This window comes from Pantherophis guttatus, chromosome 1, assembly GCF_059756535.1.
Source record: "Pantherophis guttatus breed Tessera chromosome 1, ASM5975653v1, whole genome shotgun sequence".
NCBI classification, from domain to species: Eukaryota; Metazoa; Chordata; class Lepidosauria; order Squamata; family Colubridae; genus Pantherophis; species Pantherophis guttatus.
Window position 1 is genome coordinate 109337519 of NC_142063.1, and position 18488 is coordinate 109356006.

At 44.0% G+C, this 18488-nt stretch overlaps 1 protein-coding gene across 3 annotated transcripts in view; it reads left to right on the forward strand.

Annotated features, from left to right (window-relative positions):
• Positions 1-17865, forward strand: part of C1H11orf24 (chromosome 1 C11orf24 homolog) — a 30526-nt gene extending 12661 nt beyond the window's left edge. For 2 of the 3 annotated variants that reach the window (XM_034416763.3, XM_087880947.1), the window contains 4 exons: positions 8997-9134; positions 11348-11584; positions 13273-13386; positions 15889-17865. In XM_034416763.3, coding sequence (XP_034272654.2) covers positions 11428-11584; positions 13273-13386; positions 15889-17048 — 1431 coding nt within the window. In that variant the 5' untranslated portion in view covers positions 8997-9134; positions 11348-11427 and the 3' untranslated portion in view covers positions 17049-17865. The remainder of the gene's footprint in view (positions 1-8996; positions 9135-11347; positions 11585-13272; positions 13387-15888) is intronic. The other variant, XM_060687764.2, reaches the window with a different exon arrangement.
• Positions 17866-18488: the final 623 nt, after the last annotated feature.

Below are 18488 nucleotides of genomic sequence, written 5' to 3' on the forward strand. Positions count from 1 at the left end.
AAAAAGTGAAGAATAAATAATTAAAAACCAAAAGTTACATCTTGAAAATGTTGATTTGTCCTAACGTGGTTCTTGAAATACATTTGCATTTACCTTTTAGCAGTACAGTGAGAAAGTTGATGCTAAAATAACAGCTTGCTTAAGGTAATATCTTAATAACCCTCATTTTTCAACCATTTGTACCCCTGGAATAAATTAAAGCCACAGGAAAGCCACAAGACTTTTAGAGCATTTCAGCAGAAGCAAGGCAAGCCTGTAAATCATGCCTCAGAAAGAAAGAAAGAAAAATGAGAGGGGGGAGGGGAAACACACCTGTAATTGGGAGATCACTTTCTGCCTGAATGCAGATGTCAACTAGGGGTCCCTCGTGAGCTGAGCTTTGCGTTGTAGCTCTTTCAAGTTCCACAACAGGGTATGAAAAGCAAAGAATTTCTTCCCAGATGGATACTGTGCATTTTAATTTCACTTGTGCTTTTCAGTCTTGTTTAGGCCATGCAAGACAGTAGTCTGGTTTCAAAGTGGATTTTTATTCCTTGTTGGTGTTTATATTGATAGTTTTCCAGAACGCTGCTACTACACTCCAGCATTGGGAAAATCCTCTTATCTGACAGCAACTGAGAGAACTTTTTTTACTTATCTACCCACTCTGTGCTCTCTCCACGCCCCCTTTTGCACCCGAATCCCCAGTCTTTCTCTCAGTTGCTGACACACTGGGAGGATTTTCTCTGTGCTCTGAGTGTTGCGTTAGGCCTTTGGTTATTTTTGATTAGCCCCCTTTTTTTATTTTTCCCTTTTTTCGGTTCAGTTTAGATTTCTATCTTCTTTCTGGTGAGTCCCTCAGCTGCTCGTCGGTTTCGTGCCCAGGGAGCTGGGTCGTACCGGCTTTTGCGCTTCAGCGCCTGCTGCTGCCGGCTTCTGTCCCTGCGGGGCGGATCCGGTAAAACTATACTGTTGCCAGAGAGGTCGGGGCTAAGGAATAGCTCTCCGACTCTCGTGTGGAACAGCGAGCCGGAACGGAGGTGATTTCAGGAGCGGCTACCGGCTCGCTGCGCTGGGAGGCGTGACTCATCCAGCGACCGTCCCGTCAGGCTTCTGCGGGCGGCGCTGTGTCTGGCGGTGTTGATTTTCGGCCTCGAAGCACCGGCCGTAAGTGTGTGGCGTGGCTGTCGGGGCTCGCTACCCTCCCGCCGCTCCAAAACCGCTCTGATCTCCAGCCCTGGTTGGCGTCCGCGTCTGAGTGGCGCCAGGGGGGGGAAGCGCTCCGCCATCCTACGAAGCTCGGGCGGGCCGCCATTTCTAACTACGCCACCAACTTGCGGCCGCCATTTTGAGACATCAGGGCGGCCGCCATTTTGGAATCACCTCGCGGCAGCGCGGACCCTAATTAGAGGGCCGCAGCCTTTACTACGAGGTCTGGCTGGCTGAGTCTCTGTCCCGGTCTGGGCATTGACTCGGAGGCAGAAAGAAGGGGGGGGGAACATCGCCAGTCTATCGCTCACCCCTTTTTTTGCAGCCTTTTTGTACAAGGCTTGTCCTCTCTCCTGGGCAGAAACAGGGGTGCCCTTGGAATCAGCGTGGCAGGAGGGCCAGCACTGCTTGTTGGGGCATAGTACATTGCCCAGAGTGGTAGCCAGTCTATCAATTCAGCAATCAATTATCAATTAAGCAAGATTTCATCTAATCATTCAATTAATTAATCAAGCAAGCTGATAGCTATTAATTTCGTAATCAAAGCAGCCAGTCACCCAATCAATCAATTAATTATTCAAACAAACATCTCTCCAATCAATTAATCAATTAATCAAGCAATCAATCATTGATTCATTATCTATCACTACAAATCTATTTGTCAATTAATTTATAATTACTATTCAACTTGGGCATCCTCACCATGGCGGACTGCTCGTTCTCCTCAGACAGTGATCAGGAGGTTAGCCCTGTCAGATCTAAGTCCTGCAAGAAACAATCGGGCAAACGCTCTGCGTCTGGCGGTCACAAGTCCCGCCACTCTAAGACCTCCTCTGCCGCTGAGAAGGATGCTCTCAGGCGTCATAAGGCTTTGGAAAAAAGATGTGAGAAGGCCAAGCAGGCGTCAGCTTCTTTGGTCCGTGGTGATGCGGGATCCGCCCACCAGGCTGTTCCTGTTCCTGACCTTTCGGAGCGGAGAGCGGTCCAATCCGGTTCCTTGGCTTGGCAGAAGGGCGTGTCCCAGTCGATGCCTGATGTTTCCTCAGCGGGGTTGGAGGCCTTTCCGCCCCCTCGGCGCCAACCTTCGGCCACTTTCACGCCTACAGCAGCGGGACTCCGAGAAGCGGACAATCCTCCGCCTCCGTCTCAGTTCGACTTCCAGACGATGTTGTCAACAGCGTTGGCTTCTATTATGGCGGCCGGAGCACAGACAGCGGCCCAGACATCGGCGGCGGGGACTTCGGGCACGTTGGCCTCTTCAAGCTCTCGCAGGGCTCGTTCCCCCTCGCCTCGTGAGTCTGTTTCGTCTGAGGGCTCGGGCCATGACGAGGAGGGCCCCGACGACCTCGAATTCTCTGAGGATGAAGGTCTGGTACCTGACACTCCAGCCTTCACGGGCTTGTTTCGTCCCTCACTATTTAAGTCCCTCCTTCACAAGGCTCGTTTGACTACTAATCTGGGTTCGGTGGGAGCACAACCCCCGACTACCCCGTCTGAGACCGGTCCTCATGATGCCCTGTTTAAGCAAGTCAAGCAGGAAAAGGACTTTATTCCGTGCCCTCAACTGTTCGCGGATGTTCTGCAAGCGCCTTGGGCCCAACCAGGGTCGTCCACTGCACCAAGCAATTTAGATAAGAAGCTGTTCTGTGCGGCGTCCGAACTTGAAGCCATGTTGGACGTGCCCACTGTGGATGCACCGGTGGCGTCTCTCACTTCGCATTCGATGGTCTCATCCGATCCGCTGGAGGGGCTCAAATCGGAGGACAGGCGCACCGAATTGGCCTTTCGTAGGTCTCATCAAGCCGTGGCCTGGACTGTTAGAACTGCCACAGCTACTTCATTCTTCAATAGGGCCTCTTTGATCTGGTTGCGCCAACTTCAGGAACGACTCCCTCCAGAGGATACCCGCTTGCGCCACGATATTAACAAGATTATTGCAGCCACAGAGTATTCGGCAGATGCTTCGTTGAACTCTGTCAAGTTTGCATCGCGGGCGTTAGCGACTTCTGTCATATCGCGACGCCTTTTCTGGCTACGGCCGTGGAAAGCCGATGTGAAAACCAAGTGGAAGTTGGCGGCAGCCCCGTATAAAGCTCCGAACTTGTTTGGCACGGCATTGGAGCCGATTCTTGTGGAGGACAAAGACAAACGCAAAATTATGCCCTCGTCCTTTCGCAGACAAGACAGGCGTTACACCCCTTACACGCAACGTCAGCCATTTCGTTCCTACTCGGGGCAGGGAGGCCCCTCGACTTACCGGCAGTCGTTCCAGGCTCCAGACCGCTTCTCCGACAGACAACGTTTCAGAGAGCGTGGCAGATCACAGTCCTCCTCCAAGCGCCCCTATCGTGGATCCACTTCTAGGCCCTTCAGAAGGGGCAAATGACTCACCGACTCCGGGACCAGTGGGAGGACGTCTCTGGGCCTTTTGTCATCGGTGGGCCCGGTCCACTCCGGACGAGTGGGTGCGTCGTACTATTTCGGAGGGCCTCGCAATCGAATTCACGGATCGGCCCCCACGACGGTTCATCCGGTGCCCAGTTTCCCTGTCCACAGACTCTCGCAGCCTGATGGTGGAAGAGATAGCACACCTGCTGGAGATCCGTGCGATAGAACCGGTCCCGTTGGACCAGCAGGGGACCGGCTTCTATTCGATTCTATTTTTGGTTCCCAAAAGTTCGGGAGGGGTCAGAGGCATTCTCAACCTCAAAGAGTTGAATCGGGCGGTACGTTACCGTCGTTTCAAGATGCACTCTCTTCGGTCCATTCTGGCTTCTATTCGCCAAGGGGACCTGATGCAGTCGGTGGATTTGCGAGAGGCTTACCTGCATGTTCCAGTGCTTCCTTCGCATCGACAGTTTCTGCGATTCGAGTATGCGGGCAGGCATTACCAGTACTGTGCGATGCCGTTCGGTCTTTCCTCGGCTCCCAGGACTTTCACCAAGCTGGTGGCGGTAGTGGCCGCGTCTCTCAGTACCGTTCCAGTGAGGGTGTTATGTTACCTGGACGACATTCTGATCCTGTCCTCGTCCAGGGCACAAGCGGCGCAAGACAGAGACAGGGTGCTCTCGACGTTCCGAGAGCACGGATTCTCCATCAACTTGGACAAGAGCCAGCTCATCCCCACGACCGCGATCCTACACCTCGGGACCCTGATAGACTCCGAGAAGGGTCAGGTTTTCCTGTCTTCAGAGAGGGCGAAAGACATCAAATCGCTTGTGGGCCAAGTGCTGACCCGGAGGAGGGCTCCTCTGTTGACGCTGTCACGTTTGTTGGGGAAGATGGTCTCGTGCTTCCGCGTTGTTCCGTGGGCACGCAGACATTCTCGTCCACTGCAATGGCTTCTTCTTCCATTCCAGAGAACAGGCAGTTCCAACTCCACAAGGACGGTGTTCGTGCCTCCGCGAGTCAGACTGTCACTGGGTTGGTGGAAGTCGTCGGCCATCCTGCAAGGTTGCAGTTTCCTGGAACTAGACCGGGTCGTGATCACCACCGATGCCAGTCTCCATGGCTGGGGAGCCCACCTGGGTGCCCAGGTGGGCCAAGGACAATGGTCTCCAAAGGAACGTGCACAGAGCATCAACCTATTAGAACTTCGAGCCATTCGTCTCGCCCTTCTGCATTTCCAGTCGCTGGTTTGGGGTCGTCATGTCCTGATTCTCACGGACAATACATCTGCCAAAGCGCACATAAACCGGGAAGGGGGGACGAAGTCACAGACGCTGATGCTCGAGTCGACACGTCTGTTCAACTGGGCGGAGAGGAATCTGGAGTCCATCCTCGCAGACCACATTTCCGGGAAAGCCAACACACGAGCGGATTGGCTCAGCAGGGAAGTGATAGACCAGGCCGAATGGCAGCTGCTTCCCAGTCTATTTCAGGATATTTGTCTTCGCTTCGGACGGCCTCTGGTAGACTTGTTCGCCAGTCCGACCAACGCCCAGCTTTCCCGGTTCATCACTCGTTATCCGACCCCAGCGGCAGAAGACACAAACGCTCTGCGGTGTCGTTGGCCAGCGGGTCTACTGTATGCCTTCCCACCCGTCACACTGATTCAGCAGGTGGTTCGCAAGATGATAGCGGAGAGGGCGGAGATGTTACTGGTGGCTCCACATTGGCCCCGCAGGCCGTGGTTCGTGGATCTTGTGGAGTTTTCGGTGACAGACCCGTGGGTGATTCCTCCACATCGGATCGTGCTGTGTCAGGGGGCCATTCGTCATCCCGAGCCCCAGTGGCTGCAGTTGGCCGTCTGGCATTTGAGCGCGTCCTCTTGAAGAAAGGCCGTTTGCCGGATACGGTGATTGGTACGATTCAGTCGGCCCGTCGACCATCCACGACGAGGATCTACGAAGCCACGTGGAGGGCCTTTTGCCGTTGGTGTGCGACTACTCATGTGGATCCTACGTCTGCAACGGTTCAGGATGTCCTCATCTTTCTACAGGCGGGTTTGGAACGGGGTTTGTCTCCCGCCACTCTAAGGCGCCAGGTGGCGGCCCTGGCCACTGTGTTGTCCTGTCCACCGTACACTTCCTTGGCTCATCATCCGTGGGTGAAGGGGTTCCTTCATGGAGCTACGAACCTGAGACCGCCTACGGTTCATCGTTATCCCTCTTGGGATTTATCTTTAGTTTTGCAGGCTCTCACTTTGTCTCCGTTTGAGCCGCTGGGTTCCACTTCACTTAAGTTTCTGTCGTTCAAAGTTGCATTTCTCCTGGCGATCACGTCGGCTAGACGCATTTCTGAGCTCGCTGCCTTATCCGTCAGGAAAGACTTGTGCATTTTTCATGCTAACACTGTGGTCCTGAGGATGGATCCTGCCTTTTTGCCCAAAGTTAATTCGTGGTTTCACCGGGCGCAGGAATTAGTGCTTCCGGATTTCTGCCCGTCGCCGAGACATCACCGGGAGGTTCTTTGGCACACTCTGGATGTGCGCAGGGCGTTGAGACGTTACATGCGTAGGACGGCCGAGTTTCGGAAGACGGAAGCCCTATTTGTTTCGTTCCATCCTGCATCCATGGGTCAGAAAGTGTGGTCGACCACGATTGGTCGTTGGATTAAGGCCTGTATTGCTGCTGCTTATGAGAATCAGCGTCGTCCTGTTCCTGGGAACATTCTGCCTCATTCTACACGGAGTGCGGCTACTTCGGCAGCCTGGGCTACCCAGGCTTCTGTGTTGGACATCTGTAGGGCGGCTACTTGGACTTCTTTGTCGCCTTTCATAAGACATTACCGGATTGATGCCTATTATTCGGCTGAGGCGTCTTTTGGGCGACGAGTTTTGCAAGCAGTGGTGTCTGGGTCCTCTGAGTTGGATAGTGTTTTGCCCGACCCTGGAAGTTAGGCTTGGGTATGTCCCAATGCTGGAGTGTAGTAGCAGCGTTCTGGAAAATGGACATTGACTTACCTGAATGTCCTTTTTCGGAACGCTGCGTATACACTCCATTTCCCTCCCTTTCTTTGTATGTTGGCTTGTGGTGGTTTTGTGTTAATAAATTTTGTTGTGGTTTACATGTGGTGTCTTCGTTCAAGACTGGGGATTCGGGTGCAAAAGGGGGCGTGGAGAGAGCACAGAGTGGGTAGATAAGTAAAAAAAGTTCTCTCAGTTGCTGTCAGATAAGAGGATTTTCCCAATGCTGGAGTGTATACGCAGCGTTCTGAAAAAGGACATTCAGGTAAGTCAATGTCCATTTTATTGTCTAATTCTGCTTATTAGTGTCATTGTGCTTAGCGGTTCATTTTTCTTTATATTAAACTGAATTATTTCAGATATTCCAGACCAAGTCACATCACAAACTGAACTGTACCCCAGGATTTTTTGCTGGAAATTATCAAAGAGCAATGGAGCCTAGAAGCTTCTAGAATGTTTTGGTGAACAAAACAGTTTTGAAATGTGGAGGGTAAATAAAATCTCTCTACTAAGAGGAATGATCCAGTAGACCACGGGTGTCAAACTTGCGACGTCACGTCATCACTTGACGTATCATGACTTTTTTCCACTTTGCTAAACGGGGGGTGGGCATGGCCAGTGTGTGACGCATCTGGCCTGTGGGCCGCGAGTTTGACACCCCTGCAATAGACCACAGCTTTTGTACACAGATAGTATGCTTGATTTTGAGCTTGATTTGTGCTCTGGCCTAATAGATATCAGTCATCTAACATTCTGCTACAAGTGTGTTTATTACACTTTTTTCTGAGATAATCTTCCTTAGGGAAAGATGAGTTTTTCTCAGATGTTTTGTCTCCTGAACTTGGTTTCATAAAAAATAGATAATTTCTCAGATGTGCTTAATCAACTGGAATCGTTTTGATTCCTAGCCATTTTAGCTAGTGATTAGAAATTCTGGAAGTTGTGGCTTTAAAGTACTTCTTAAGGGCAACTGTTAGGGGAAAGCAATTTTAAGATGCAAACTTCGTGAGCTCTTTTTGTTGGCATGCATAAACTACATTTTATGAGGTTGGTTTATGAGTTTCTGTCACTAAATACATACAGTTTTGGTTTAACTATGCTAATTGAGAGTGGAAACTCAGTATTTAAGCAATGCAATCATAAGCCAAGCAATCATATTAACCTGTCCACATAGCAACAACACTTCCGGAAGTCCCAGTTGTCATCATTAAAAGAGGCCTGTGCAGGTTGGTAAGTGAGGATGTCATGTGACCATGACTTCTGACTTCCTACTGGCCTCTCCATTGACTTTGCTTGTGGGAAGCCTGCAGGAAAGGTCAGAAATCACAATAATCATTGCAGGGAAGCCGTGATATGTACGTATGAGGTCCAGTTACAACTACCACGTGTTTGGCAGCATTGCAGGTTCAAATGGTTGCTGAATGAGTGGTTGTTGCTGTGAATTAGAAGATTGCTGCTAAGGTTGAAACATTTTGGAAAGATATTCAGAAATATAGTTCTTAAGAATGAATTTCCACATTAATATACTGCATACTAGGCTCATCTCTATCACAATTTTTTATACTCCACATTCAAGCTTGAAATATTTTGTATTGCAATGAGATTTTAAACAAGGAGCCAAATTCTTACAGACCTGGCTGGTTTCCTTTTCAGTAGCGTATTTCCCCAAAAATAAGACCCTGTCTTATATTTTTTTGAACCCTGAAATAAGCGCTTGCCTTATTGCCATGCCCTGAAAAGCCTGATTGGGCTTATTATCAGAGGATGTCCTATTTTGGGGGAAACAGGGTACTACTTGGCATCCCAAAGGATCCTTTATCTTCCTTGTAGAGAAAAATTCTGCCTGTTCCTCAGCTCGAAGGTAAAATTATTTACCTGTTCTATGAGAGTATTTCTGTCATTGAAAATGCATAATGAATTCTATTGTGATTGCTGTTTTAAAAACTTCGGCCTAATGGGTTCTATAGTAGCAGATCTACTGGTAGACCTAAAGTAGTCTCTTTCATGATGTATTGTCTCAATTCTTTTTTAAAAGCCTCATTCTGGTGTAAGAGGCAGATGAAAATGCACACATATCCTAAAGCTTCGTGCATTTGAAGTCACTGGAATTTTACTGCATTTGCCACCTATAGATACAAATGCCAATTGTTGCTATTTCAAGCATCTTTTTTCTTCCAGGCATATTGCGCTATGCCAGTCCGCCAGATGTCAAGTACCAGAATAAAACATTTAGAAAGATTACCTTCCTTTTTTTATATTTTAAAAAAGAATGAAGCCTGTCAACGCTATAAATAGCTTGCTTTTGCCTTGTATAAAGTTTTTCAAATGGACTACGTCAAAGAGAGTTATTAAAGTTTCAGAGAGTATATTATTGCTTCTTGGTTCTGCTTATATTGTCTAGGTGCTAAGGAGGTGACTTTGGAGCTGCTTTTACGTTGTGAGATCATTCTGTCCTGCATGGCTAGCATCAAAATTCTTCTTGCAATAGTTCAGCCAACATAATTGAGTAGTGATTCAAATGCCTCCTAGCCCTGTGCTGGTAAGTATGAATTTCCAAAACAGTGGAATGAAAATTCTGAAAACATTTTGAATTTTATGTTTTCTTGCTGACTTAGCCAGGTGATTACATATTGCAATTGAAGAATTCAAGCCAACCAATTAAATTAGGATAATACCCTGTTTTCCCGAAAATAAGACATGCCCTGATCATAAGCCCAGTTGGGCTTTTGAGCACATGCGCTAAAATAAGCCCTCCCTGAAAATAAGCCCTCCCTGAAAATATTTAACCGCATGCGCAGCCGTTCCCCGCATTTCCGCTGGTTAGGGTTAGGGAGACAGAGCTGGAAATCAGGTAAGATGGCAAGAGGAGTCCTGTCTTGCTCCATTCGCCCCAAAATAATAAGACCTCCCCGAAAATAAGGCCAAGCGCTTATTTCGAGGTTCAAAAAAATATAAGACAGGGTCTTATTTTCAGAGAAACACAGTAGGCAATCTGAAAAGCATTACAAAGTGTTCTCTGTGACTATTGCTGTCAGTATAGGTAGTCCATGCCTTAAAACAGCTCATTTAATGACCATTCGAAGTTACAACAGCACTGAAAAAAGTGATTTATAACTGTTTTTCACACTTATGACGATGATCAGAATTCAGATGCTTCACAACTGACTCATATTTCTGACCATTGCATTGTCCCAGGGTCGTGTGATCTCCTTTTGTGACCTTCCAACAAGCAAAGTTAATGGAGAAACCAGATTCACTTAACAACTCTGTTACTAACTTAACAACTGTAGCAAGGAAGGTCGTAAAGTGGAGCAAAACTCACTTAACAAATTTCTCACTTAGCAACAGAGGTTTTGGGCTCATTTGTGGTTGTAAGTTGAGGACTACCTGTACATCAGAATAGTTATAATATTATTATCTATTTTCCAAAACATAATTTTAGCATGCAAAATCCAAACTGGGTAGGTCAATAGCATAAGATGCTTTGAGACATTGCTGGTTGCTTTATCTGAATGGAAACAATTTACACTTAAAATCATCTTAGATTTGTTGAGAATATTTTTGTTTATTTGTGTGTCATATTTATGAACTGCCCATTTCTCTCACGGAGGGACTCTGGATGCTGTACAGTAAAAATGATAAAGAAATGACTGGTAGGCTAAGTGGGCTTCTTAAATATAGGATTGTATTTTGGATAAGTAAAATGCTTGAAACAAGAGCAAATCATTACCTCTCAAGATAGCCTAATGTACAATTGTAAGGATTCTCTGCTGGTGGCAGGAATGCAGGTTCCCCACCCTTCTCCAAAAAACCCCCCCAAAAAACAAAAACTAAAATGCTGTTCAATATAACCAGTGGCTGTGGGTCATGAACTGCGTCCCATGGTATGAGATGGGATCTCTCCCTTGCAATTTCAGAATTGCTATAGTTCTTAGTTTTCCAACTAATTAATCAGTGTTCCTAACTATCTAGATATGCAACTTAATGAGAGAGAGAACAGGAAAGTGCCTAAGGATTTTCCACTGACTTTATTTCCTCCACACAAGTAATTTGTTCTTCCCCATACAATCTTCCTCACTCCCAGCTTTTATACAGCAGAGTTGAACAGCAGAGAGGGAGGAAGGGAGGAATTCAGAGCCACGGGCAAGCTGCAGACTTTGCAGTGTCATTGGTTGGAAACATAAAGAATGCAGGTAGTCCTCAATTTACAACTATAATGGAGCCTGGAATTCCTATCATATGTTATGATAGTTGTAAGTCGAGGTACCCGCATGATTGATTCAATTTTCTGAATTCAATTTTTTTTTTTTTTGGCAGCAGTTGTTAAGCGAACACTGCAGTTGTTAAATGAACCCATTGTCCACAAGTATTGGCAAGCAATATCATAAATTGTGACTGTGAGACACTGCATACAGCCATAAAATGTGGGCTGGTTGTTGAGTAATCACGTGACCATGGAGTGTTGGAACTTTGAATCTGGGTTGTAATATCTTTTGGGGGGGTCTGTTGGAACTTCAAACGGTTGCTAAATGACTGGTCGTAAGACAAGGACTACCTGCACTCTATAAATTTGAGCTGCCCGCTGCTGTTGAATCGGTTGCATCATTTGACTTACAGCATTTGCAGATATTTAACAGTTGTAAAAACCTTTTAAAAAAAAAACTAGAAAGGAAAGAAGCAAAACTGTTAAAGAAGCCTAAATATGCCACATTAAGTGTTTGAAAAATGCAATGTGTCTTTTTCATTTGGCAGATTGCGTCAGTCAATGTCCAAGAGTGGCTGGTAAATCTGGAAAACGATTTCCAAGTTCCCTTCCAAGTCCAGCCTTGAAGATGAGGACCGGGGTTGTATTTTCCCTGTTGCTTTCTTTATGTTTGTCTGATCATGGGAATTCCATTTTAAAAGAGAGTGGTGCTGAAATAGCACACATATACCCGCTCAGTAATGAAAAGCATTGTGAACAAGCTTGTAAAGGCTCAACAGATGCAGGTCAGTCTACCAATATTCATCTTAAATGTTTTTCTTGGGAGATGTCATGTCCTCGCCACTTTCCATTGTTGTAATTATGATTTCTATAAATGATAGCTAAATTATTTTACTGCATTAGTTAGATCGGAAGCAAGCCATTATTTTCCCAGGGAATGATGATTCTACAAGGGCTCAAATCTAGAACAGCTTGTGTGCATTCCATTAGTTTAAACAGTTGTTTTACATTGCTTAACCTGCTCTCTAACCAGATGTTTCAAACTTTGATAAAAGCTCATATCTTTCTGTCTCCCTTTCACCATATTTACCGTGTTTTGGGACCTGCAAAGCCCTTAAAATCAAAATTGACCTTAGGTTCAGAAATCATTCCATCCAATACTATGTAAAAGTAAGGACTTGAAGAGTTAAATCAAGCCTGACAAAGATCTAGCTTCTTTTTCCTCTTTCTACAAAGTCTTTGGGAAGAAGATGTTGACCCATTGTTAATTCCATGTCCCATATATTTCAGCCCAGTAGCCCACAGATAGACAATTGTCTTCTCACAATCTTATAGCAATTTTTAAAGTCACTCTTCATACCTTTAATTCTCCTTCTGTTCAAGTTCAGTTGCCCATAACCATTTGTTTTTTCTATGCCAAGATGTGTTCTTCTGCAGACAACTGTTCAGTCTAGTTAGTCCAGTGGTGAAATCCAAATTTGTTTACTACTGGTTCTGTGGACATGGCTTGGTGGGTGTGGCTTGGTGGGCGTGGCAAGGGAAGGGCATTGCAAAATCTCCATTCCCACCCTATTCCAGGGGAAGGATAATGCAAAATCCCCATTCCCTCCCCACTCCTGGGGGAAGGATATTGTAAGATCTCCATTCCCACCCCACTCTGGGGCCAGCCAGGGGTGGTATTTGCTGGTTCTCCGAGCTGCTCAAAATTTCCACTACCGGTTCTGCAGAACCTGTCAGAACCTGCTGAATTTCATCCCTGAGTTAGTCCAATGTTACCTGTTTCCACCAAGTTTTTCAAGTTTGTGGGTAAAAGATACTAGGAACATTTGCACAAAATAATATTTTGATTATTTTATCCCTGGCTGAAGTACAGAACAGACATGTCCTTTTGGCTATATTTTCTGTCTATTTTCCTCTCTTTAGTTAGATACCGGTAATCAGGGGGAAAATTAAATAGCTGTTCAGTGCCAGATCCCTTGCACTGTTTAACATGGAAAGCTTACTGAAATGTTTTAACTAATACTGCAGTGGACATTTTCCTGAATAGCATTTGCTTATAAATAAGTACAGTATATAGAATCTTAATCGTAAGGAAGATGTTTAGTGGATAAATACAGTGTGATATAAAATATTTCTGGGAGCTCCATTTTAATTCCAGTTCCAAGTGATTGCTGAAACAAAATGGTCACAAAAGATTTGTGGGGAGAAACAGATGAAAAACTGAAACAGAAATGGATGGTGGTCATTTAACTTTGCTAAAGTATAAATAAATCCTTGTTTCAGGAATTCAGCCCTCCTTACACTGGCCTTACTTTTGGCCTTATACATTTTGTGTCATGCCTGATCCTTTTCAGGCTGGCTGAGTAATTGGAACTGTATCTCAAAGCATCCGGGAGGAGCTAAGTTGTCTATTTGTTTTTCTATACATTGTTTGACTTACTCCAAATGATGTTATTTCTTTACGATTCACCAGATAATCCTTACTGCTGGTCGGTGCTGTATCAGAGCCACTGTGTCCTTCTCCGCTGTCCTCAACTAAGTGCATGTCAGAATACCAGCAGACAAGATATTAAAGAGCTAATGGGAGGTAATGTGGATTTAGCAGAATGTTTTTGGTTTTAAAAATAATTTATAACAAGCAAATGACAATTTCACAAGACTTATATATATACCATTTTATATATACTTTTATATATACCGTATTTTCCGGTGTATAAGATGACTTTTTAACACATGAAAATCTTCTCAAAAGTCGGGGGTCGTCTTATACGCCGGGTGTCGTTCTCCTGTAACCAGGCAGACAAGCCTGAAAGGCTCTGATGAGCCTTAAATGGCTCTGACGATCCAAGCTCTGACGATCTGCTAATCAGGCAACTCAGCTGGGATCGCCAGAGCCATGGAGAACGAAAAAACTTTTCCCCCTCCAGCTTGCTTACCTTAGCTGCTTGCCTTGCTTCGCTTGCCTGAATCCATTCCATCAGCAAGCCACTCCCTGCCTGCAATCAAGCAGGCAGGGAGTTGTGGACTTCAACTCCCAGAATTCCTCAGCCAGCAAAACAAAGCTGGCTGAGGAATTCTGGGAGTTGAAGTCTACAAGTCTTAAAGTTGCCAAGGTTGGAGACCCCTGTTCTATTGGGTAAGTTTTTTTCCCCTTTGGGATCTTTAAAAAAAATAGTTAATTGGGGTTTTTTTTAGTTGTTCTTTTTTAGACCTAGCCATTTAAAGTTTTAAATTTAGCTTTCAAATAAAAATAAAATAAAATAAAATAATGTTTGTGCAGCTTTCTGAGATTTAGTGTGTTTTTGTAGTATTTCACTCTAACTACACAAACACACAAAATCTCACAAAGCTGTATGTGGAATTTTGTGTGTGTAAAGTGTGAAAGTTGGGTTTTTGGGCTTTTTGTGGCTGTGTGAGGTTCCTGCTTGATGCAGGGGCCATTTTGGGTCTAGCACAGCTGCTTTTACATTGTGGGTGAGCCTGTTGTGTTGTGTTGTGTGTGTGTAAAGTGTGAAAGTTGTTTTTTGGGGGGGCTTTTTGTGGCTGTGTGAGGTTCCTGCTTGTTTCAGGGGCCATTTTGGGTCTAGCACAGCTGCTTTTACATTGTGGGTGAGCCAGTTGATGTTTTTTAATTTTTATTTGGTGTGCGTTGGAAGAGGGGTAGTCTTATACGACGAGTATAGCCCAAACCCTATATTTTAACAGAAAAATTTGGGGGTCGTCTTATACGCCCAGTCGTCTTATACGCCGGAAAATACGGTACCATTCATATATTTTTGGAGTTTAAAAGTAGCTCCAGCAGAGCCTGCCACTCACATACATACCCCAGGCCGGGCCACCAAGATTGAAAGGTTGGGGACCACCGCTCTACACCACGCTCTCTGTTCTAAGTGTGAGACCATTGAGCTAGGGAAATAACCTTGTAACTGCCCATGTGTTTCTAATGGTGAGTACTGCATAGGTTTTTTTGATCCTCAAAAGATTTCCTGCGTTTTAGCAACTCCATTAGATGGAATGGATTCCTGAAGACAATAGTGGTATAGATCTTTTTCCCCCCTTCTGTTTAAGCACATTCCTCCCCAGTCTGTTCTTTTAAAATGTCTTTCTCTCAAATATTTAAATGAACTGAATTATGATTTTCACATTTATATGCTTAAAGCATGAAGAGCCGAAAGAAAAGCAACTGGTATCCCCAGAATTAGTCCCCATGAAGTATCTAAGATATCCCTTTGTTCCAAACCCTCAGTAAAGGTATTTGAAAAAATACACTAGGAACTACACAGGCATTGGCTCCAAAGGGACATCTGGTGTGTTTCAGAAGTGTTTTGCAAACAGGGAGGGCACAACCATATTTGTGGGGCGAACTCCCAAAATACTATTATTATTAAACTTGTATGCCATCCAACTCTCAAACAAGTCAACATGAGGACTTTTAAAGTTCTATTGCCCTGTGCTGTGCCTAGGGCAAGAATCAGCTGATTGTTCCTGTTCATTGTTTGCCTTCAAATTAATGACCTTTTGAATGTTCTGCCAGCTAGATGTGGATGAAAACAACAAATTTTAGAGTAGCAGCTGCTTGCATACACCTGACTTTTTTATCAAAGCTATCTGCTTTTGTAGATGCAGAATAGCCCTTGCTACCTGTTTAGGTAAAAAAGATGATTTACATGGCCAATTATTAAAAATATCTCCGGAATTTATCTCCTTAATAAATAGTATTATATGTAATATATATATTAAAATATATACTTCTTTCTTATTTACAATAATTGCTCCTGAGCAGATTCTAACATTAAAATTTCTAAAATATATTTAAAAAAAACAAAAATGATATAAGAAATAATACAAAAAAATAGAAAGCTACCTGAACCTATAGGCATAGAATGCAATCAATTCAAAAGTGCTGTGCACAAATTCATACATCCAGACAGATAAGTAGGTGTGTGGTGGCTGGGATTTTCATTCACAGTAAGCAAATTGGGGACGAGTCAGTTATCTTTTATGTACCATTCTTGAATCTTGTCTGTTGAAACTTGTCCATGAACATTTTTGTTGGTTCTGATTATGGGTCTGGTTTTTGCTTTTTAAGAATTTGTGACTCGTAAAAGAAGAGAACATGATGCACCCCATGAGATAAATGATACAGGAAATGTGAATAAAGAGTTAGAGGTGCTGAAGAGTTCCAAATCAGTTCAGAAACCCACAGAAGTGCCTCTTTTAATAATATCAAGGACTATAATGGGAGTTCCTGCAGTAAACTCCACAAACAATGCCAGTTTGGCAAAACAAAATACTTCCAGTTTGAGAACAACCACTGCCAGCCTTGTGAACACTAATGTCTCCCAAGACGTTGCAGGATCAACAGCCATAATCAATATTAGTAATAGCACAACTAAAATCCAGAATACTTATACCGGTAGCATCCTAAATAACACTCTAAGTATTCCAAGCAACCGTCCTTGGGTAACTCCCACGAAAGGAGTAGACAGTACTACTGACATTGCAAGTACTACAAAAGCAAAAGGGACACTAGAGAGTAAATTAATATCAGGCGTACCGGAGAAAACAATATCAACAGAACTGCTTACCAGGACTATGACAACCACTGCTTTGACTACAATAGCAACTTATCCATTGCTTCCCACAACTCTCCAAAAGCTGCATAGAAGTAGCATTCCTGCACCAGTTAACATTGGAAATGGTTCTCAGTTAGCGCTAAACTCATCTACAGTTGCATCCACCCTCGCGGCGTCAGCATCAACAGCCAAAAGCATGTTTCATACAGTTGCAAGTACAACCATGGCAGCAACTTCTACAGTAACAATAAAGTCAGCTGAATTCACAACAGTTACAACAGACAGGATAAAGCCTACTTCAGATAAGGTAATCCCCCCTCTGTTGACTAAAGCTGCTGACATTACCACTTCACAGCAAATATTGTCTGCTAGTCAACCAGTGAAGGGGACAACCTCTGTACAACCCTTGTCAGTGGTCCCAAGTACAAATCCAAAAATGTTATCCAAACCAACAAGTACAATACAAAGCAAAACCCAGAAAGATCTAGATAGAGAAAATAGCTTTCGACAAGTAGACGTCAGTTTGCTTTTAGCAGTGCTTCTCTTTGGTGTTCTCTTTTTTGTAACAATTGTCATCTTATTTGCCATACAAGCCTATGACAGCTACAAAAAGAAAGACTACACTCAAGTGGACTACCTGATCAATGGGATGTATGCAGATTCAGAGATGTGATGAAATATATGTAGAATCTGATGTGAAAGCAATAGAAATGAAAAGAAATATCGTATCCATGCGCACAAATAGAAATCCGAATCTATATCTGAATGAACATGACTTGATTGGGACAAGTAGAAAGGTAACGGTGGCTTGTCGTTCAGTCCCCTGTTTTGCCTATAAGACCACCTGAAAGTGCTTCCAAATTACTTTCTGTGCAATGAAGGAGAAATGCCATGTATCATGCTTTTAAAGTACTTTTTTTAAAAAAACCCTCATAGTTAAAGGGTGCCATTAATGTATTATTTCTCAAGCCACAGTATTGCTTCTGTACTGCTAGTTTTGTCTGCTAATGCCAAGTGGAGTTGATGTGGCGAGTCTTCCCAGGTGGTGTCTTCCAGATTCCTAAGGTTGTTTTTCATCCCCTGTTTACAACAAATGGAGAAAAGGTGTTTTGTTTTTTTACATGCCAATTTTCCAGAAAATTCTAGCTGGCATGAAGGATATTAGCTGTTAATGCAAACAAACGGCCAAGGATTAGCAGCATTAGCATAATGGAACAGCACAAAAGAGTGCCAAAATCTTTTGGGACCCTTTCCTTAGGTATGATACGCTTCATTTAGGTACATTTAAAAACCTTCCTAGAACTGCTAAGCACTCTCATTGCTTTGTCCTGGGGAGCAGCATTTGTTGTAAGGTTAGAAAATCTAATGGTTAAAAATGTATTTACCATAGTCTGTTTAATGCTATGCTATTTCCAGTCATGTTGATTCTGCACCTTTTATATGATTTTATTTTTGTATCCATTCACTTAAAAATTGAGGCCTGAAGTCAATGTCAAGCTTTGTTGGCTTTGTTTCTTCCCTCCTAGATGTCTATTTCTCACAAGCATTTTTATAACATGAATTCACATGGCAATTCTATTATTTTTCTCCAAAGCTCTCAATATCTTTTTCAGCTTGATCAAAGCATTCGCAGTCATTTCCTTTCGGTAATTTTTCCAAACTCAAAATCTCTTGGTTCCGGTGTTTTATATATGACTTCTTATATGACAGTATATTAGTTTGTATTTTAATAATACTTGTAAAGATGGACCCGTGAGGAGGCTTAGAACTCCTTTAAAACCTCCATCCATCTCTTGATCCATTCAGAAAGAAAACATTGCCCCTCTTTTGATGATCTTTTATATTTTGCTGTACACATTTACATCTTCAATTGCCAAAGATAATGGAATAATCAAGCCTTAAAAAGCTACTTTAGTGAGGAAATTAGCTAGACAGAATTTGCTTAAAACATCTACCAGGAATCTCTAAAGAAGCACGCAACAATTATCTAGGTTGCATAAATCCAATAGCAATTGTTCAGATGTTTGCTGTCTATTTAGGGGAGCTTAGCATTTCCTGATTAGCTTGAAATCAGTTCACACATGATTTGAATTTTCCAAAATCCTAAAATTTG